At 42.1% G+C, this 22,804-nt stretch overlaps 1 protein-coding gene across 2 annotated transcripts in view; it reads left to right on the top strand.

Annotated features, from left to right (window-relative positions):
- Positions 1 to 22,804, top strand: part of RAB3B (RAB3B, member RAS oncogene family) — a 50,795-nt gene that overhangs the window by 18,529 nt on the left and 9,462 nt on the right. For both annotated transcript variants that reach the window (XM_041421444.1, XM_041421445.1), the window contains one exon: positions 22,019 to 22,137. In XM_041421444.1, coding sequence (XP_041277378.1) covers positions 22,019 to 22,137 — 119 coding nt within the window. The remainder of the gene's footprint in view (positions 1 to 22,018; positions 22,138 to 22,804) is intronic.

Genomic DNA, 22,804 nt, shown 5'->3' on the forward strand with positions numbered 1-22,804 from the left:
GAGCAGTGTTATAAATGCTGGCTTGCAAGCAGCAAGGAGTGGCCCTGAGCAGCAATCCCAGGAGGGCTGGAGAGGTGGAATTGTTGCAGAAGTCAGTCTTTGTGAGCTCCAGGTGGATTCTAGCCCTCCTGGGCGTGGTTGGTGTCTGGGCTTCCTGAGATGTGAAGGGGGTTTGCATTTGGCAGTGCTCTTCAGCCTGTTTTGATACACCCTTCCTCACCAAACCCCCTCTCAAGGTTGTTTTCCTAAGTGTGAGAGTGAAGCAAAAAAGGGACTTGAATGGTTTGGCTGATTACGGGAACTCAGAGCTTCAGGTGAGCAGTATTTCTGTACTGATGCTCATTCTGACTGCTGTGGTATAATTATGCAACTTCTGCAAATCCATGCCTGTTTAAGGTGCCTTATCCCAGCTAAAATGATCTTTTTTAGAAGAATGCCCTTCATCTTGAAAAGAGCATGCAGGAAGAGTCACTACTGCAAAGATATTAAAGGAGGTAAATCTGTGAGAACTGCTGGGTCCCTCTTGAATTTTTGGGGAATTGGAAGTGTAAGATTAGTAATTTTCTTCCACTTGCACCAATTAATGATTTTAGGGAAAACTCTTGCAAGTGAAGAATCTGCATAAAGCCCTCTTCTGTGATATACTTTCTACTGTTCTGAGTTGCACATGCCACAGTAGCATGTTCAAAGATTTGGCCATCATTCTGAGGTCTTGGAAATGTTTGAAATTACTTCAGCTTTTCTGCTAAAATTCTGATCTAAATATGTATAGGAGCTACTTAGTGTTCAAGAGACTGCAACAAATTCAGTAAAAATACACCATTGTCATGGCAAAACTATGATTTCAGTAATTTTTCACCTAAATCTGGAAGTGGTCTTGGTCTACAGGATATTTACTGCTTTAACATGAAATTTCACCTGAGTGAGTGGAACTTGCTGAATGTGGCTGAAAGTTGGACACAGCAGCACCTTTGCATCAGTGCAGCATCAGCTCAAAGTGATTTGTCAGTTCTCCCATCTGCAGCAGGGGCTGTGGGAATCCTGTCTTGCCCACCTGGCTGGGAGACCAGGAAGCAGTTGTGTGTCAAAACCTGATGTTGCTAAGTGATGGCAAAGTAGCCACCTGCCTTAGCATTTACAAACCCCAGTGCTCAAAGAGAAGGAAATGAATAACTTTATTTTCCATTAACTACATGCAAGGTGTTTATTCACCCTGGTCCTGAAAGTGTCAAACATGTGCATCCCTTTTACTCCAGCTGGAATCTTCAGAGTTTTCAAATCCCTGGAATGACAGCTGTTTATTCTGCCTGAGAATGCATCCTCCAAGTAATGATGTATTACCCTAGAGCAGTCAGTTTGATGATTAAAAAAATACAGACTTTAAACAAAAAACCACAAACCAACCAAAAACCCCATACAAAACCAATTTGCTTTTTATCACCTGATACTAAGGCAGAGAAGAGGTGTATTTGTTTAGTTGGTTATAATGTCAGAATCCATGTAATAGTCCTCTTTATCTTTTCTCTCCCTTTTGTTTTTTTAAGCTATAACCTATGTGGCTAACAAAATTGTAGCACTGATTCCTTTTCTTACTATATTTTTGTGAAAGAAGCTGAGAAGAAATACAGATTATCAGATTTGCAAACTACTCAGGGACTGTTATCAGGAAATAGGAGAAGTAGGAGATCTTTCAGTTCTTGTCTACTTATTTTACAGATATTAAAAAAAAATTTACAAAGGCTTAATTGCCCTCATGCCACGGGTGAGTCTGCTGCCTTCTGCTAAAATCTGTCTTCTCAATAAAGTACTTGTTCAAAATAATCTCTCAAAGGGAGATGCTGAGGGACTTTTGCAGCCGTGACTCATTGGGTCTTCATTTTTTAAATGAAAAGATTCCCAAGACATATTAATTTTGAGATCTCACCTATTAAATTCTTGATTAATAACAATAAGAGTATTAGTTTGACAGTGTGTCTAGGCTTGAGGGATTCATAAAATCAGTGTTCTCTCTAAAGAACAGGAGGGATAGGTCTTTGTCAGGAGAAAGACCTGACAAAGACATAGGTTTGGAACTAGAACCCCTCACCGGAGAGAATGGGAGCTTTCCAGTAGTTGTCTCCCTGTGAGGTACAGTCAGGAATCCAGCTCCCCAAATGAATTGGTCTTCCCTTCATCCAGAGCATGTGGAGCACCTGTGTGTGTGCAGAGGAAGGGTCAGGGGTTTTCAGGAATGAAATCTGTACTGACATCAGTGAATACTTCCTACTCCTAAAAAATGAGCTATTCCTGAGTTTTACAGTTCTGCCCAACACAGGTGGTCCTTTGGATCTGAATTTGAATTGGAGCAGTTTCTAGCAGGGTTTTCTAACCCCAGAGAAGCTCTCTTCCAGAGTCAGGAGTGTCCTGTATAAAGAAGTGTCCTCTCTTGGGAGTTCTGGTGCCTTGGTTCTCAGCTTTGGCAGTCCCAAAGTGTCACTCAGCTCCCACAGGTAGCTGCAAAATCCTGTAAGTTTAGCTTTGCTCTTACGATTGATCTCTTCTATCACTCTGAGTAGTGAATGGAACAGAAAATTGTGTTTCTTTGTTTTATTGAGTAATGAAAGGGAAAATTGTACTTCCTTTGCTAAACAACCATTGCCAAAAATAGCAATTGCAAAAATACCTGACTATGTTTTATCTGTCTCCCTTACTATTATTTTACTACACTAAATGCAATCTTTTTTTCCCCCCTTTGGATTTCTTTCCATCTTTGTGCCCTGAAGCTGCAAACAGCAAATTTTGTGAGTCATATAAATGTTCTGAGACATCAAATTAAGTAGAAACTGGAGAATGAGTTCTCAAAAGGTTGTGAATGCTGCTGACGTCAATCTCAGATAGAAATAAGAAAGAAGATATGGCTGGCAGATCCTGTGAGCAGGACTGTAAGCACACTTATGCTAATTCTGTTGTTGGAAGAGAAATTGTGTTTTTATAAATGAAGGCAACAGTCCCAACTGAAGACTTACCAGGCATTCATCTTAGTAACTAGATGATCTTGAGCTTTCATACTTTATGCCGAAATTTGCCTTCAGCAGATTCAAATGAAATTGCTTGGAAGTGACTAAAATGAATGGCAGCATGCTTTCTGCTTTTTCAGCTTGTAATATAATTCAGTTTTCCAGCTCTACTTCTGCAGAATTCCTCCTTCAAAGTGGCACTGCAAAGTATGGGGTTTTCTAATGAACAGAAGGCTGTGATGAACCTATTTAGAGATTTTTCTTGATTGTCTCTGGCAGAGAACAAAATTTTGAAAGTAGCAAGGAGTCATGAAAGTCAATATGTCTTATGAATTATTTTGATAACATGAAACATTTATCTTGCAGAAAGCTGTTAGCAATACTGTTTTTGAAGTTAAATGCATGCAGATTGCATATCCATATTGATTTGATGGTGCCATTGAAAGTTCCTATAGGTGCAGTGAGAAGAGTGCAAGAAATGACTAAAGGAAAGGGATGCTTATTTTCTGGAAACTACAGGGAAGTTATTTGTTCTTAGCTTATCGGTGCAGAATGTTTTTATGTGTGTGTATATTTTGCCTTTAATGAGTGCAGCAGTTCAAAACTGACAGAGAACTGATGTACTTGTTGACTGCTTTATCCTACCTCTACTCAGATGGTTCACTGGAAGCCTGCATCCAGTTGTTAATTATTAGTGCTGCAGTGATCACCCTGATCTTTCAGATGTGTTTTGACCAAAGGTATGTTTCCAGTGGTGAAATAGGAGCTAAAGATAATTTAGCTCTTTTCCAAATCAAGCTGTCTTTTGGAGATGATCTAACAGCAGCAGATAAAATAGTGCCAGGTTCAGAGAGACCAAAGTGAATTGAAGTGAGCCCAGAGGTATTGAAGGAGCAAGGTAATGTGATTGCTGGTTAACTGGATCAGGGCAGCAGAGGAAATGCCTCCACCAGGTATCTGTACTGCTGTGCTCAGGTGCCTTCCTGATGCTGTGCAGAACTTTAGACAGATTTCTGTGGGGAGTCAGTTTTCAGACTGGTGGCACAGCAGGTATCTGGGTATGAAATATTGCAGTCAAGGCCAGTATGAAAATAAACAAGAAATATCCCTTCAAGTTTAGAGATTAAATACAGGCTGGATTTACCTGCAGGTAGCCAGCAGGAGCTCAGCAGGAAAGTAATGAAGTGGGACTGTCTAGCTGGGTACTCGGTGCAAAATGTGCTTTTGATTTGATGCTGAGGAGAGTGCAGGGGAAGAAGTTCTGGCTCTTGAAGAGTGTGCACACTGCTCTGTGAATAGGAATAACAAAGAATAGCAGCCCCAGGGGCTGGTGCTGCTGCCAGCTCAGGGGGCACCAGAGTGAGCCTGTCTCAGGGCTCAGGCTTCAGTCACAGGCTCCTTCGGGAAGGGGGACTAAACCCCATCAATTTGCAGTCATTTTTCTGCCATAACTCCTTGCTCACCACTGAAAAGAAGAAGCAGGCAGTGATGGCAAACAATGTGGCTGAAAATGTATCAGCCACTGAGATAGGAGAAAACATATCTGAAGTACATGCTAACGGTAGAATTCTAAGGCTTTTGACCAAAAATCTTCAGAGATCATCTGGAGCTCACAGTGTACAGTTTCATCAGTGAGGAAGGGACCTGTGAGGGATGAGGTCCTTTAAATTACACCTGTAGGGTTAAGAAAAAGTTTCAAATTGAGAGTCTGTGATGGATAAAAAAGGGTCTGGGGAATTTGCCTGATTCTGCATGGAGGAGGAAGAGAGGTTTTAGTATTTCAGTTGTAGGAATATTTTGGTAATGCAGTGGTAGTCCACCACAAGCTGATTTTTTGGAGATTGGCTTCTAAGGTAGGAAAGTATTTCCCCTGTTATGTTACTTATGTAAAGTTTTACATAATTATACTTCTCTGCAATTTTGTATCACTTGCAGCAACGTCCATTTCTGATGGCTGTTTAGATCAGAAGCTTGTATTGTTCAGGACAGGATGCTGAAACACTTCAGCTGCTAATCTGAGCTGGCATGGTCTTCACCCCATGGTGGTTCCTTCACCCCATGGTGAATGAGCATAGAGACAGAGAAGCATTTCTATTTCCTGAAGCTTCCTGTTTCTGATTAACCAGCATAAAAATTAGTATCTTCTGAATTGATGCTTATCAGAATTCCTAAACAACTCTTCTGCCTCCAGCAGTGACACTCGATTATGTTTCTCACTCCTAAGCCTCTTAGAGGTTTAGCATTTATGAATCCCCTCTAATATTTTTTGCTTGACACATTTGGTTAGGCATATGACAGTGATCAGCTGAGAGAAAAACAAGTCATCTCATCAAATACAAATTGAGGCTTCTAGTAAGGAGAGTGGAGAGGCAAGCTATGGTTTCCTGCTGTTTGAAGTCAGAATAGAACAGGGCTGTTAAAATAACTGTAATGCATTTAGTATAAAAACAGGCTATGTGTCCACTTCCCAGGCAGCTTGAGAGAGTCCACCACAGCTGGTTTTGTGAGCAGTTGTAGGAGGCAGGCTGAGGACTGGGTGCACTGAAGAGAGGTGGTTCAGCTCTCACCTGGTGCCTCAGGAGGCCAAGCATGCTGAGGGTGTGTATCCTACACTTGATGTTGGTTCTGCAGCCAAACTGTGGGATAAAACCCAAACACAGGGCTCTGAAGGGCTGCCCACCCAGTGCCTCTGGAGTGCAGAGCAGTGGTCTAGAGGGGAGGAGGCAGCCCTGGTGCTGATTGGGGTGGTGGCTCTCTCCTGACCCTCCTGCACAGAGAAATGCAACAGTGGCTGCAGAGGGGCTGCTCGGCCAGCCTGAGTAACCTCTCAGCAGTGGCTTCATGATGAAGGCTCCTAAGCATTCCTGCAATACCAATGATGTTAAGAAGTAGTTGGTATTGTAAGCAGGTGCTTTCCAGCTCGGCATACCTTGACAATTTGACAGCAGCCAGATGTTTAACTAGGTGGAGTAAGCGAGGACTCAAAATGCCATCATATAAATCTTGCAAATGGTACCACAGCTGAGCCTCTGGGTATGCCTGGTGAATTGTGATTTCTCAGAGGTCCTGTTTGATCAGAGACTGAGCTATTCCTTTAACCTGTGATTGGATCCCACAGAGACAGTGGGTGTTGTGATGCATCACTAGTGACTAATTTCAACAAGTCAGTTAATTGCTCCTTTGGAGCTACACGAGGCTGGTTGAAAATAGTTAAATGTTGATGTTTTAATGGAAATTGTCCTAATATTGCCGTGAAATGGAGCTGCAGAAAGAAGCTTCCTACAGCTGCACAGCCTTGCTTTGGTTTACATTTCAGCCAGCATATGGTATGCATTTTAACTGAACACATGGAGAACTAATTTGATTTCAGTTGATTGATTTTGATTACTGGCAGGAGGATATGCTAATGAGAAACAATCCGGCATGTCTAAAAGATTGTTTCAATTTCTAGCACAGCTGATACATGTTTGTATCATATGCATGAAAAGTAGGGGAGAAAATGTTGTCTATTTTGAAATTTTTCTCAGTGGTTATTCTGTGGTGAACAGGAGGAGACACATTATTCTGACTGCAGCTTGACAACACATTCTTCTGTCAGTACAAATTAGGACTGATTGAATATATCTAGCTTGGACAGGTGTAGTTTTTGCATCAGGAAATGGGCAATACTGGTAGCTGTAAAAAAACCTCAAGTTGTTTTTCAAGAAAACTTCTGCTGCAGATCAGGAGGTGAATCTAAAAAGTTTCAGAAGGAGTTTGTTGACTGGAGATGTGTGAGGTCTAGGAGACCAGCTCAGACCAATGTCTTTGAAATTGGTTTGTTAGTTTTCAATTTATTGGAGCCTGTTCAGTTTAGATGTTTGTGTACATGTTGCTTAGGGAGAAAAATCGTAATATCATAGTGGAGGATTTTCACAGAAAGAGGATTATTGGATGCAACGTCTCAAACCTGAGGCTAAATACTTTTACTTGTGAGCCTTCAGTTATAGGTAGGAAGCCTTGCTGTTGTTTTGTGTGGGTATGAACCAGCTAAGGTATGAAGTGCTGCTCTTTGAAACGAAGCAGAACACCTTCCTTGGTGTATTTATTCCTGCACTCTCAAAAAGTCATATCAGCTTATGTACATTGGGGTCCTGCAAGTGCTGAACAAACATGCATCACTCTAAATGTACAACTTAAGACAGTGGAGCTGGTTGTTCTACTCTTATGAATATGGATTGAAATAAAAATCTTTCCAAGTGGTCAGTAAGTGAAGCTGAGTCATAGCAAGTTAGTTGCTCTTCTTATGGGAGACTTAGAATCGTAGAGTTGGTTAGGTTGGAAAAGACCTCTAAGATGGAGTCCAACTGTTTACCCAGCACTGCCAAGCCCACCACTAACCCACTTCCCCAGGTGCCACATCCACTTGTCTTTTAAGTAGCTCCAGGGATGGTGACTCCACCACATCTGTAGACAGCCTGGTCCAGTACCTTACCACCCTTCAGTGAAGAAGTTTTTCTAATATCCAATTTAAATCTCTGCTTGTCAACTTGAAGCCATTTTCCCTTGTTCTGTCACTTTTTACCAGGAAGCAGAGCCTGATCCCCACCTGGCTACAACCTCCTTTTAGGGAGTTGTGGAGAGTGACAAGTCTCCTCTTCTCTAGGCTGAACACCCTCAGCTCCCTCAACTGCTCCTCACTTGTGCTCCTTCCCCAGCTCCATTGCTGTTCTCCAGACATGACTGATACCTAAGCCCAAGAGAGATTTCCACCTAGCCAAAAATACCCACTTCATCAAGGAGGTATAAAATCTTATTTATATAAGAACACTAAATGATAATCCACCACATAGTAAGTGATAGCAACTGATCTGAGTGACTTATGCAAATAATCACTATAGACACAGCTGCTGCAGGAGAGGAAAAAAGAGTGGGATGCTTTACAGCCATCTCTGCTTGATGTTTCTCACACAGGACTTGAGTAATCACACTGCCTCTGTGCAGCTACCAAGGTGAGCCATATAAATAACATTTATTTAAGTTAACAGGAGCCTCCTGTATTAAACCTGAGTTGGAGGAGGGGAGCTCTGCTGCTTTTCTCCCTGCTCTGAGGTTCCACAGTGGGGTCAGACCTTCTGCGTAGGCACAAAACTACTGCTCAGGGAGAAGAAATTCACAGGTAAGATAAGCCCACGAATGTCAGAGCTGCAGTTGCTTTGTCCCAGAGCAGCTTCAAGGTGATCACAGTGCTTGTTGCACTGTTGGCAGCACAGCTGGCAGTACTGCCAGTGAGGCTGCTTTGGGACTCTGGACTTCTCTCACCTTTAGGCACTGTGATGTGTGAGAGGAGGAGATGGCACCCCTGAGAAGCAGAAAGTCCCACTGACATATGACATGTTGCTCTGTTGCTAAGTGTTCTCCTTGGGTACACAACGACACAACCTGGCTTTTCTGCTTTTGCTGTATGTTTTGCAGGAGTGGTTCATGGGATGTGAGCACAGTTGCTAAGATCAGGAAGTGGTTTGCTGGTATTTAATGTGTTCCTGTCAAGCAGAAAGGTGGTATCGCCTCCTGGATGTAGCAGCTGACAGCCTTGATGTGTCTGTGAGGCAATTTCCATGGGATATTTGGAAGGTATAGCTTGTCAGTTAACACCTGTCTTCAGTCAGGTGGGTAAGCAGATGGGCAGTAAAGGCAAATGAACTATACTCTATATATGAACCTGTGAAACCTAATTCTTTGTGGCCAAAACAATCTGTATTTCAATGCAATACCTCCAATCTGTATTTCAGTATAAATGAATAGTACCTCCAGGCTGGTGTTTCTTTTATTTTAGGTTCTCCTTTTTTTTTTTTTTTCTTTTTTTTTCTCTCATATATCAACTCTTTATTCCTTAAGAACACTAACTAGTCCTGGAATGGCTTTGTCGTACTGTGTCTATAGTTTCCTGTCTCTCACATGCCCCCAAAATTCAGCTCTTCTCTGCAAGGACAGTTGGGATAGAGGAAGATCCACAGCACTGGAAGTGGCCAGAAGTAATCCATGGAGGTGGGAAGGTGTTGATGTAACTGGGAGGAAAATCCTTGCTGGTCAAAGGTCAGTGAAGAGAGAAGTGTTCTCACAAAGACTCAGCAGAACTCCTAAAGGCCTTGGCATGTGCCCTTGTCTCCTCTCCTTCAACACCCTGTGATGAGCTTTCTCTCCTCCTTTTCTGAGCTGCCCCTCCAGCCCTGTCCATGTGGATTGACAGGAGCCTGCTCTGTGATTGGCAGGGTTTGTCACTGTTGGGCAAGTGAAGAAATGGAAGATCAGCTGCTAATCTCAGCTGAGCTCAGACAAACCCAAAAACCTCAACTCCTACAGCAGTGTACCTGGGAGCAAAATCTGGATCAGATGCTCTTTCTGAAGTTACATTGGAAAACTGTGCCCAGAAATTATTTCACTTTCAGATAGTGGGAACTATAATGAATTATGAATAACAAGCTGGTGACTCCTGTGAACAAAGAAATTCTAAGAAGTCCTGTGCTGGTTTATTGCAGCTTCCCACACACCAGGATGAATGAGTATGCAGCAGGGAAAGTACGGGTCTGTGTTAAACTATTCAATTTTGTGTTGAAAACACAAAGCTGGAAGGAACAATAGTATCCTGGTAACTTGTGATCCTAATCTTTCTTACAGGATTGTAAAACTGTTTACCCTGGCAGTATCAAGTTAACATAGCACATTCTTTCCGAATTTCTTGTTTTCCCTTTTATTACAACAATGTGTTTGCAAACTGTGTTATGTACTGCTATTTGAAACCTTGTGATCCCTTCAGCAGAACAAAGATGCTAATTAAAAGTATTTTTACTGCTGTGCCTAGGTGATTTTTTCCTTGAGTTATTCACTTTCTTTGTTTTAACAATCCTATTAGCACCTGAGAATTCTGACCTAAGCACAGTCTAATTGGGACACAATGTGAAGCCTGTGATTGTGTTTCTCTTTTCATTAGAATATTTCATTAATTGTATTTTCAGTTCCTCCTGGAATCTGAGTATGTCTGCAAAATGGCTTTTCAGTAACCATGTGGATATAGAGGTGGTGACAACTCTGCTTTTCCAGAGTGTGGATATAGTTCTCAGTGCAGTCTGTGCACTAAAATCTGCATCACCATGCTATGGAATTGTCCAACATCCAGTTTTTGTCACAACCTGACAAATGGAAAAGCTCCAAGAGGAGGATGCTGCTGCATGCTAGAAACCTCTGTCCCACAGCATCAAATCCTGACCTGAGTGTCTTGCATGAATGAACCAAATGCATCTTTTGTCTTTGAATGTCTTAAGCTTTACCAGATTTTGTCATTATTTTGTGGCTGCTGAGTTTGGCGAAACCTCTGGAAGTGAGAGAAGAAACTACACAATGATGCAAAAACCCAAACAACTAAAAAAACCCCAAGCCACCAGCAGATGCAGAGGTCTATGATGACCAAAATAACTAATTGAGGTGTTTTCCCTCCCTTTTAAAAATTTGAATAGTGAAATGGGTACCAGTCCTAGAGTGAGTGAGATCAGCAGCAGTTCTTTGGTCTTACTGAGTGTAACAAGGATAATATCACTTTATCTGCAGATTCTGAGTACCTTGGGAACTGCAGATTTAGAGAGTCATTCAAGCTTGAAGGAGAGACTGCCTGAAGACCTGCTGATCTCTGTCACAGATGAACAGATATGTCCCCTGCCCAAGGAAGCTGCTTGTTTTGCCTTTTTTGAAAGGCAAGCCTTGTAACATCCTGGGATGATTGTTGCACTTAATGCACCCAAATACAGCTCATCTTTCCAACATTAATGATGAGCCAGCCTTCCCATCATCTTTTTTTGCTGTTCTTTTGGCTCATTTCAGCTTGTCCCTTGTTCCTCAACCATGACATGTTACAAGGTGTCTCCTTCCCTAAAGTGACAGATCCCATTCCTTCCAGAAAAGTCTCAGTCTATTTCTAGTTTCATCCCTCTCATTTTCTTTCATGGGAACAGAGATTAACCTCGTTGTTTGGCAGGTCCTCCTTGAATACCTCCTGTTATTCTTCTTTCCACACAGAAGTGCCACCTCTTCCCTTTCTGAAGAGCAGAGCATGGATGTGGCACTGAAGCAAGTGTGGATGTGAGGTGGTTGCTGCAGCTCCTGTCAATAAGCTGTTTTGAAAGAGGGGCCATGGGTGGAGGTTGGTTATGTTTACATCTCATTTCAGGAGATAGACTGCAGCTCCCCTGCTCACTAATTAAAAGGAGGTAAACATGTTGCCTGTTCTTATCTAAGAATTTTTATATAACATTTGCTGCCTGTTGATGTAACTGCCCTAATGAATGCAGGGTGATTTGATGTATCATTAGTGATGTGGAAGGACACTATGAGATTAGAACAGTGTTTATTCTTTATCATTTAATACTTATTGCCTGACTGTTTGACTCCAGGAAGAGTACATAACATGGATGAAACCTTGCTGCATATTTACTTTTGCCCTACTTAATGAGGATGACTAGAATCCAGGAAATTTTTAGTCACTAAGCATCAGGAAGACTGGCAGAAAGAACTGTTTAAAAGTTGCAAAGACTTCTTGTTGAGGGTTAGATTTTAGGATTCCCTTTTCTCAGCTAGAGGTGTTGGCAAGAGATGAGCTCTGATGTTATTGCACAGTTCACTAAAAAGGCCTGGCTGAGGTTGAGAGTTATGGGAGCTCTCAGTTTGTCCTGGTAGAACAGGGATGAAATCTTCCACTTCCCCTCCAGGATCCATATGAAGAACTAGCAAAAGAACACATTTAAACAGTTTTGTGTATTATTGTGGCTTTCATAATTTTTCAGTTGGCTCAGAAGATGTAAAGAAAAGCTGTGGTCAAGGGAAATTACATCCACTGGGAAAAATAGATGGAGAAGGTAGATCTTGGTGCCAAGTGATGAGAGACTTGTTTTTTTTCCTTTCAGTTCTTTGTATTAATTTTATTAGTTCTTTAAATGGGGATACATTTTGTTCTCTGAACTCTGTTCTTCTGATGGTGGTGTTTGTGATATGAGCATAGCAATGAAACAGCAACAGCTCCCTGAAGGACCAGGGATCACTCTCTCTTGCAGAACGGGCAGATACTGTCGCTGCCTGAATCTTGGGATAAAGCATCAGGGTAAGCTCCAGACAGCCAACACTAAAGCTTCCCCTGCTGCTCTGAAGCCTCCAAAATTGTGTTGAGTTATAATTCTGTGATGTCAGAATAAGGTAAAATAGCAGCTGGCAGAAAGTGCAATTAATTCCATTGTAGTTTCATAATGTTTTGAAGCAGTTATGCTGTTGTTGAAGTCATGTCATGTGAGCAAAATGTCTTTTGCTCACTGGAAGATCTAATTCTGCTCGCTTATGCTTTGCTCCAAAGTTTGCTTTTGCACTTTCAGTCCAGAGAAGTGATTTGGGCGGGGGTGGGACAAAATCAAGTCCCAAGAGCCCTTTTTTAATCACTGTCACAGTAAATAACATGTGTTGCTCCACACATCAACTTGTTGCACCTTCTCCAGACACATCACTCAGCTGCACGTGAAAGCAGAGCACAGTCTGCCCAGAGGTTACTGCTTGCTAGGGAGGCTGCTTTCATTTGATAAATATTCCAGTGTGTGTTTTTCCCAGTGTAACCCTACTAATTCATTCCTAAGCTGGGAAGTGTTTCCAGAAGTGGGAGGTAATGGAGTGTAGATCAGCTCCCTTTGCTGAACTGAGCCAGGGGTCCAGAGAGTCTGATTTCAATTTTCTGCTGGCAGAGGGCCTGGGTGATTTAGGAAGCAGCATAATGCATGAACTTGTGCTTGTATTGTGCCTGATAGTATGATTGCCTCAATTACAGATTGGTTGATAGACCTTTGCTTGCTTGGGGTAATGCTGTGCAGTTTCCCTGTTTTATGAAGCTATATTAATACAAAATTGCTAGAATATAATGAAGACTGATGCCCCCGTATTTTTGTTGATCTGTAAAGCATTGTACACATTTAGTGTTCTGTACAAATATGATCTCATGCTGTCTCTGTTGCTTATAGGCTTTTTACTAGCTTTAAATAAGACAGTTTGGAGTTGTCATTAACAGCTTTTTTACAGACTCCTTTCCTTGGGCTGAAGTTTGTGTTATGAGAAACAGATCACATGGAATAACCTGTCTTGTGTTCCTCTTATCTAGACATTTAGTCTCATTTGAGAGAAATCAGGACCCCTGTATTCTTTGCTGAGATCAATATATGCAGACACGACTTTATAATTCTTCAGGACTGATTTTATATTAATTCCCAAATTTGGGCTGAACTGAGTGGTCCTATAAAGTAAAATCATCAGGCTGTGCTTGGGAGCCTGACCAAAGCACCACTGGTGTGCATGGCTGGGGACAGGTGAACCTGGAGGCATGGAGCAGCATATTGCATTTTTATAATGCCAACACCACGTTTTCTTCAGCTGGGAAATCTGCTGTTGTTTTCCTCTGTCTTTCTGCAGAGGTGAACGTGAAGATGTGCTTTCCATCAGGGAGGTTTGAGCCACTCAGGCCCTTGATGTGCCCACTGGCCAAAGGCAGTTTGGGGCTTAGCAAGAGCAGGGAGGTGGTGATTAATAGGTCAGTGAAAAGAAAACAGTAAAAACAGCAAAACATCACACGTGTGTCGAGGAGTATTTGCTCGTGGCTCTCTTTCCAAATGGAAAAGAGAAAGGAGCATCACCACAAGGGTGGGTGAACTTAAAACAGTGCTCAAAAGAACCTCACACCTAGAAATGCATGAGCTGTAACCACTCCTGCCCCGAGGTGCTTCCCGGGCTGCCTTGGGAGCCACCTGCAGCTGCTGCACAACAGCATTTCTCTTTTAACGTCTTATCTGTGTGGTTACAATAGAAAGCATCACTGTAAATTATAGAAGATTTATTTTCTTTGTCTTCTGCTATTGCTAAGCATCATCACAGGTGTACTGTTGTGGCTGACAAAGCACTTCAATTCTAAGCTTCTATTTTAAGATGCTTAGGACTACTCCAAAATAGCTGTTCTTTGGCTGAAAGTCTTCCTTTATATTCTTAGCAGAGATGTGGGTTTACTTGGAGAGTTTCAAATTCCATTTGATTTTGTTTTTTACATTTCTTGTGAATTTAAACATGCCACCAATATATCAAATCTATTTATTACATTGCTTTTCAAATTATGTGCACAGTTCTGTCAAACAAAAACACATGAGAGAGAGGAATCTTATGTTTTTGTTAATTCTAGCATTTAGAAAATGTATCTTAAAGTCCACTGAAGTAAGATATGCATTTCTATATTTTCCTTTTTATTTACCTTCTGGTTTATATGGTTCAGGTTGCTCTTGGGTTTTGTTGTCTTTTAAGCTTTCATTCAACCTTCTTGAGTGCTAGAACCTTCTTTATATTTTTGTTTAACGCTCACCTGAATACAGCACTGGGACTTTTTTCTTAATCTGGGAGGTAATAATTGAAAAATTGCTTGGTCTACTCTAAATTTCCACCAAATCATGAAAAATTACACATTAGGATTTTAAAGACCTTAGAAGAATATTATATTTTCTTTTTATTGGCTTGTTGTTGTTAATATAAATTAGGCTTGATTATTTTATTTTTGTCTTGCTGCTGCCCTTCAAATTAAAGCAGACATTCTTGACTCATGGTTATAATTCAATTTGGTATTTTAATCTCAAAAATATCATGGACAGCTTCCCAGAATTTCTGAGCACTTAATCTTAGAATTGACCCTCTTGACACAATATCTCTGGGGTGTTCTTGTGAAGTATGAGGCTCGGATTTAGCCTTAATCCACTCCTAAATAAGATAAAATCCTCCCTGGATAAGAAGAACCACCCCTCGGAGGGATGCTCCTAGCAGAGTCCCAACTTTTTTTTGTTTTTTTACAGTTCGGGCTTGCAACAGGTCTTTCAGCACAAAGTCATTGATTTCCCTAAACACCGAAATAATTGCTTTGTAAATGAGCTGAGGAAGGTGCTGCCCGGGGCCGGGCACAGCCGCGGGTACCGCGGTGGCTCCGCAGAGCCGCTGCCGTGCCGGTTTCCATGGCATTGGATCGGCCGGGAACGGCTCCGTTCGCTCTGCCTGGGGCTCCCTCGGCTGCGCTCCGTGCCGGGATTCGCTCCGTTCGCCTGCCTGCTGGGGAGGGGGAGAGAGCCGCACGCTGCTCATTCCCTTCTCCGGTGTTTGCTCCTTCCGAGATCAGAGCACCGGGAGACGGAATCCAGGCAGATTTGTGCGGCGCGGCGCTCCGCTCCCGCCTCGCAGGCTCAGCGCTTGTTCTTTTGGCAGCCGGTTCACGGCGCGCTGAGCTCTCCCTTTGTGCTGCTGGGTTAGCAGGGGGCTGTGCCCACCCGCCTGCCCTGGCCTGGAGCACATCAATCCCTTGCCCTGCAGGACCAGTTAGGATGTCCAACCTGGCTCCTTCTCGGGAGTGAGTGCTGCTTCTGAAGTGCTCCAGCTGTGATTAATTTAGCAGCTTTTCAACAGCAGCTAATTAATAGTGCCTATAGTGGCTAACACATCTGTGTGCTGTACAGCTGTTCTTACAGGGGCTGATTAACACAATTAAGGGATATTCGTGGGAAAACGAAAAAGATCTAGCAAAACTGGCAGCATATGCCATAATAATAACACATCCACTGCCCAAAATGCAACTTACTCTGGGATCTCAACCTCTTAGATGTTTTTTTTTTTTGTTTTTTTTGTTTTTTTTTTTATCGTATCAGTGATGGTTTTATCACTTGCCCACAGTGGATGGGCTTTCAAACGCATCACATGCCTCTTGAACTTTGCTGTTTATTTGGAGCTAAAGAAATGGAATTTGAAGTAGACATGTGGTGTGGATGCTACAGATTTTTATCACTGCCATTTCTTTATTTTTCTATCAAGGTAGCTGGATCAGAAAGAATCAACAGTGTGAGACTGATCTTCATGTTAGTTCTAAGTAATCAAAAATAAGACTTTTAAATTCTACGATATTTAAAAAATGTGCCCCATGAACTTAATCTTTGTGTATATCTCTTTATGTGATTTCACTTTTGCAGCCACTGTCTTTTAAATACTTCAACAGAAAAACTCAGCCTACAAAACGATGAGAAGAGCAGATAAGGTTCATAGGCAAGCCAGTCCTGTTCCAGTCCTCCTTACCCTTTGACAGATCAGGAAGGGCAACTGATGCTAATCTTCACTAAATCTCAAGGCACCTGGGAAAATGGAAATAACATTTTTAACATCTTACCAGGTCATGAGCAGTAGTGTCAATCACAGTACCTTACCCTGATTCCAGTGTGGGAATCATTCTGCTGAGCAAATGTACCCTGTTGCATTTTCAGTGATTCACTTTTTGTCTTATATGTTGTGGAGTTGCTGAGAAAAGTTAAAAGAGCAGAGGCTTTCCTACTGCCAGAAATATTTAAATGGTGGATTAGGTCAATCTACAGTAGCTTTTCCTGCTTGTCCATAAGCTTATTTTACAAAAGCACTTTGAAAAGTAAGTGCAGTGCCTCACCTGAAGAGATACTTAGCCACTGAGTCACAGGGAACAATTTCAAAAGCCTTTGTGTTGGGCCTTGATGACTGGTGAGCTCTTGAAGACTCTGTGTGCACTAAAAGTCTCTTTCTAAAAAATTTCCTCCTCTCCATTGCGAGCAGTTAGTGTGGGAATGTTAGAGAAAACAGGGTGGTAGAACTTGCTGTACAGGGTAAGTACAATAGGATAGGAAAAGGGAAATTCCTGCAACTGGTAAGTACTGAAATTATACAAGACTGCTGGTTTTACTGCTTCTAAAGAGTAGAAGTGAAGATAGACATAGTGAAGAAATGTTTAAAAAGCACTTAGCAAAGGTAGAGCATTTTATCAAAAAAGGCAGGGGTTTTGTGTTGGGTCTTTTTCACATCAGAAATGTTTTCCTGCATATTGCTGAAATGAAATGTCTCTCAAGGCAGCTGACTGAGTCTGAGTAGGTTCCAGTGCTCTTGGGCAATGTGAGCACTCAATAACAAGAGAGGAAAAAAAAAGCCTAATATGATCTGTTGAACTGGAGCATTTTGATGAGAGCTGAGTTCTGAAGGAACCAGGTGTTATTTTGCTCCTGGCAGCAATTGAATCTTCACAGGTTTTTCATGACATCACATCTTTTCCATGTCTTAACCAGTGACTCATCCTGCTTGCCTGTTTGTTCCTATTTCTGTCTGCCAGCAGGAAATGCTAAGCTTAATGCTAACATTCTCTTATTAATGACACATGAAGTCTAGTCTGCCCAAGGTCCCTCTCTCTTGTGGTATGTGGTGGGTGGGTTGTTTTTTCCCCTTTCCCAAGGTGACTTTTGTTTATCTGATTCTTGGTGGCTTCCACTCCAAAGTCTACTTTTGCAAAGGAGATGTGTGTGTTTGTGTGTGAATGTAACATCCCCCTATAACCACAGGGCTGGGAAGTGGATTATCCTGTTTTTGGCTGACCAAACCCCAAACAAGGTGCAAAATGCCATAGTGTAAGTGTTATAAATGTGACATTTAACAGCAGGGAAGAGGAAGTCTTTCCTTCACCAGGTCTCATAAAGACTGTGGTGGGTGCTGGCGATTGGGGAGAACATAGCCTCTGTTCTGACTCTGAGCAGCCTAAGGAAGGATCATGCCAAGTACATGCAGCTTGTAGATGTTGCCAATAGCTGGACAATAAGCAACTCTCATTCTTGCATATTATTCTTCTTTTAAAAAAAACAGAAAAACATGGAAATCACACTATAATCCTTTTAAAAAATTGAAATGTTTATTTCCTTAGAGACTATTTGTCACATACACTGCTAGAAAAGTCATGGTGCTAAGGGGATTAAATTCAGTACAGATTAGATGTTTCAGTGACATTTTATTTGGAACAAAGAATTTGTGGCAGGAAATCTCCACTAGAAGAAGGATGGTTTGGAATCAGGGATTGTGGGTTTTCAGACCTGCAGCAAAGAGCATCTGTCATTATTTAAAAACTCAAATATGTTTTCTGTGGAAATCTCCACTAGAAGAAGGCTGGTTCGGAATCAGGGAATTGTGGGTTTTCAGACCTTCAGCAAAGAGCATCTGTCATTATTTAAAAACTCAAATATGTTTTCTGTGTTAGTACCTTGTAGTTTCTGCTGAGACAGCCAAGTAAATTTAAGAAAAGCTTATTGTACTCCTATTGTGAATGTTTGCGTGATGGATCTTGAGACTAGAGGGCATCTGCACACAATGCAAATGCATTTAGGTCTTCTCTGATAAACACTGAATTTTGATTGCTCATTAATGCAAAAACTTCAAATTTTTGTTTCAAGCTACCCACTAATGGTCCTGTGGGTGTTTTTAATTGTTTGCATAAAGCACAGGCACACACGTAAGCTGCAGAAGAACAGAGCTGGTAGCACACTGGGGTAAATAGACCTCCCAGAGACCCTCCTGTGCCTGCTTACAGCCAAGCTCGCTGGCTCCTCCTCAGGGACAGCCTGGCAGGTTTCTGGATGCTGGGGGCTCAGGCTCTTCCACCCAGGCCTTTGGCTAGGCTGTTAATTAGTGCTACATCACCTTTCTGCTGATCCCTGCTGTGCCTCTTGTACTTGACTCCTAATGAGTTTGTGGTCTATCTGGAAGTCTTGGAAGCAACTTGGCGGGGTGGGGAGCAATTTCTGTCAGTTGTTTTTTTTCTTCATTAGATAAACAACTTGAACTTAAAAACCTGAAATGCTAATTACCTGAGGCGCGTAGTGTTCTAAACTGAGGGAAGGACAACTGTTGTAAATGCTGAAGAGAGTGAGCTCAGATTTTGCAGTTGGTTTTGTTTTATTTATGCTGAGGCATCTGTGGGGGGAGGGGGTGTGCACTTGAGCTCTCATGGTGTGAGTGGAGAAAATTAAGCCAGTTTATTGCTGTCTAAGAAGCTAATGTAACCTGAGGAAAAAAGTCATTTCAGGGTGATAGTACAACAATTCAGATGCAGTTGGAGAAATGCCACTATGAAGCTGTGAGGGGAGATGACATGCCCTGTACCTGTGCAGTACAACAGAGCAAGGAAGCCATCAGTGACTCAGGAGGAGATGAATCACATTTCTGTATTGTAGCACATGGCTACCAGGGCAAGGGTATGAACCATCTTTGTATACCATGAGATACAGGATGCATTTCCCTCACACACACTCCCTCTGATAGTCTGAGAAGGCAGGCACACAAAGTATATCCTAGTGAATATGCAACTTCTCTTTCTGTGGTTTAAGTGCACTGCCCACATAGGACAAGTTATGACTGAGCAAACCCATGTTATCCCTTGGGGATCTGCACCTCCTGCAGCCCCATCTCTCACTAATGTATAAACTGGAGCCCATCCCCATTCACAGGGGGACCACGGACAAAATACTGAAATCAGCAAATCAGATTTGTTAAATTCCAGAGCTTTTGGGCAATAGCACAATTTGACTTTTTCAGTCCAATTTCTCACTGAGCTGAGGCACTGAGGTGGTATCAGGACAGATTTTGGGAGTCACCCTGTGTGTCCCTTGAGGCTGCTTCCCAGGACAGCCTGGATGTATGTCCCCAGAGCTGAGTCCTTGCTCTGAGCCATTGTCAAATTTAATTTCTTTCCAAATTATTTTGCATGTAACTTGACAATGTGTCTTGCAGTCGCTTACTGCCTAGTCACAGCCTCATGCCCTAAGGCAGAGTGGGCACTGCTTAAACACAGAGGAGAAAATAGGAGATGAGATTTGGAAGGCAGATGAACCTCTGAATGCAGGTATCAAACAATAATGCTGTGAGCATGAGATGTGGAGGAACCTGACTTCCTATGGATTTGTTTGGTTTTGTTGGTTGCAGAATCTCTGAAGTTACTAATACTGATTTAGGGCCTTCTCCTCATGAGGAACAAAGAAAGCCTCTCTCATGTGAATCCTTTGGTATTTGGAAAAGATAATCATTGCACTTCAGCTTTTTTCACTGCTAAGATATGCTTAAGGTCTCTCTTCACCTTACCAACTACTTTTGGTGACATATGTAAAAACGTTTGAACACATTTTCCCTCAGCCAAATTTGATCAAGAGTGCCTATGTGGAGACTGATGGTTTAATAAGCCTGATGTCTTTAGGAAATCAGGCTAAAATAAACTGTAATCTCTTTGAACAAAAGAACAATACTGTTACTGCTGAGACCTTCCTTGCTTGAAGAAATATAGTTAGGATCTAGTTGTCGTGGCTGGTTTAGCTGTTCAGCAGCTGAGGGGGGATGTGGTGTCAGTGAATGTGAGAGTGCTCTGTGATGGATTTATCACTGGCAGGAAAAGAAATGTTCACTCAGGCTGCAGGGTGGAGCCCACCTCATTCTGATATTCCCATCTCTCACCTGTTGCCCGGAGGGAACAGAACATTTCCTCAGCCAGTGTGCAATGGTTCATCGAGATCAGCCAGTGGATTACCCTGTCTTGAAATAAAGAAATGAAAAAATGACATATTTTCCCAGACAGCTGGTGGAGAAAGAGCAAGATTCCTGCTGCACAGCCTCTCCACTGGGAAATCCACAGTATGTTACAGCTGTGGATGGTCTCACAGTAGTGCAATAGCAGAGCCTTTTAAGCAAGCTGTAGGGAGCTTATTTACAAGTGCTGTCCTACAGAGAGGCTCTGTGATGTTCTGGAGCAGAACAACAGGCGGCCACAGCCTGGCTGCTGTGTGTTCTGCAAGGGCCAACACTGTCTCTTGCACGCAGCCAAAACAAAGCTGCATGCATGGGTATGATGGGCAGGATGATTTTAAGGCTGAGTTTCCTCCCCACTGTCTCCTGGAGCTGTGGTGATGTGCTGTGTCTGATCTCTACTCCTGCAAGAGTGCTCTATGTGGATTTATTTTACTCTTGCAACTAGTTACATGGTTGTTAAGTCCTTTTGGGTCTTTTTCTTCAGAACTTTAATCCCATTTTAAGCCAGTGGCAGCAATGCTTTCTTCAGTGTGGGTTTTGGGGGACTGAAGGATGGTTCATTTTAGAAATAACCCATCACAGTAACTATAAGTTGACACCTCATACTGAGCACACAATTTGAAGGCAAAGCCTTTTGGCTCCCTGCAGCTGTTTCACAGAGCTGCCATTTGCCCAAAGAAGGATGAAATGTGTTCAAAAGGTAGACACATTCAGAGTGAGAGAGACAATCAGCACATGACTTCTCTCCTTGGTTCAGCAGGCAGGTCTGGAGGGAATGGATTGGGCTGTAGGACTGCTGTTCTGGTGTAGAAATATTCCTCAGTTTAAAAATAAGCTTGCAAAATGTAAAGGAAAAGTGCTACTGGCATTCAACAGATGGTAGTTGACATGTTTTCTAGCTGTCACAAGTCTTTCAAAATTCTTCTGTTGCATATGCCAGAGTTCACCTTTGTGCTGCCCAGCTGAACACAGAATGACAACTGCAGGTGGAGGAACTCTGCAGGAACCCTATGGGTAAACAGAATTAAGATGAACAACAGAACAGGATTAATTGATCTCATATTAATATGTGCATCTCAGATTCTCTGATTGGGATATTCCACATTAAATTCACTTTCTATAATAATGGTGATTGCATCAAATCTTTAATTTTTGTCCCTAACTTGAGGCAAGAAAGGGAGTGACCTGCAGCATCTTCCTTAAGGACATTTCCCTGACCGTGACACTGAATTGCAACATGTAAATGTTTTCTGCCTGGAACAGCCCTGGACTGGTTATTTTGCCTCTGCTTTGAAGTGTCAGTTTTCAGTGAACTCTGCTAACATTTTATTATTGCATTGCAGCTGAGGCAGAGAAGAGCAATTAAAGGGTTGACATCTTTGGTATTTTTTAATAGTACATGTGTCAAAATGCATTTAACAAATCATGGTTGATGCAAAAGACTAATTAATGCTAAAATGTAAGTAGAGTTCATTTCATTTGGGAGCAACTGAGAATTTTAAAATGTATAATAACAAAGAGTGGTTGCCTTATTTTAGATGCAGCTTTTGCTTCTGAGAACTGAAGTCTTAAATCCTAAATGTTCCTTTCTGTTGCAGGATACAGCTGGACAAGAAAGATACAGGACCATCACTACAGCCTACTACCGAGGAGCCATGGGCTTTGTCCTCATGTATGATATCACCAGTGAAGACTCCTTCAATGCTGTGCAGGACTGGTAGGAAATAGTGAAATACTGTTGTTAATGTTGGGTTTGTTTGGGTTTTGGCCAACTCTCTCCCCACAACTGTTTGTTGAGAACATGAGACATCCCACCCTCCATCACTATCACCTCCATGTTCTTTCCTCTTCACCTAAATAAATTGGTTTATAAATGTTCCTTAGAAAAACAGTTTCATTTTAATGAAAAGGTTGTAATTCAAATATTGTAGCATACTATAGGATTTGTTACATTTAAAAGTTTCAATTTGTTGTGAAGAAATTAATCCTTGAATGCTTTTTTTTGAGTTTATAAGATTTCTGGCTACGCTGCTAAAAATAGAGATTAAGAGTGGTTGTTCAATTCACATCTCAGGCATTTGGAGAAAGGCTGTGTTTCTCCTTAGTAGTGCCCTGTGACTCCACTGAAATGTCTTGCAGTCATTTCTGCTGGTTTCCTGGTGCTCATTACTGCAGATAAGAATGGTCACAGTGCAAAGAAGGGCAGTGCAGTGGTTAATGTGATCTCCTGAGGCAGATTGATTTGCAGTGATCTCAGTGACCCCCTGGGAGCATGTGACATCCTGGCTGTGGCACTGGCTCCTAGCATCTGGCTCAGCCTGGCTTTCTGTTGAACACCTATTCTGTATCCCCTAAGCCAGGCTGTAACTCAAAAGCTGGTTTGT

Source organism: Onychostruthus taczanowskii, unplaced genomic scaffold, assembly GCF_017590055.1.
Source record: "Onychostruthus taczanowskii isolate IOZ18803 unplaced genomic scaffold, ASM1759005v1 scaffold7, whole genome shotgun sequence".
NCBI lineage: Eukaryota > Metazoa > Chordata > Aves > Passeriformes > Passeridae > Onychostruthus > Onychostruthus taczanowskii.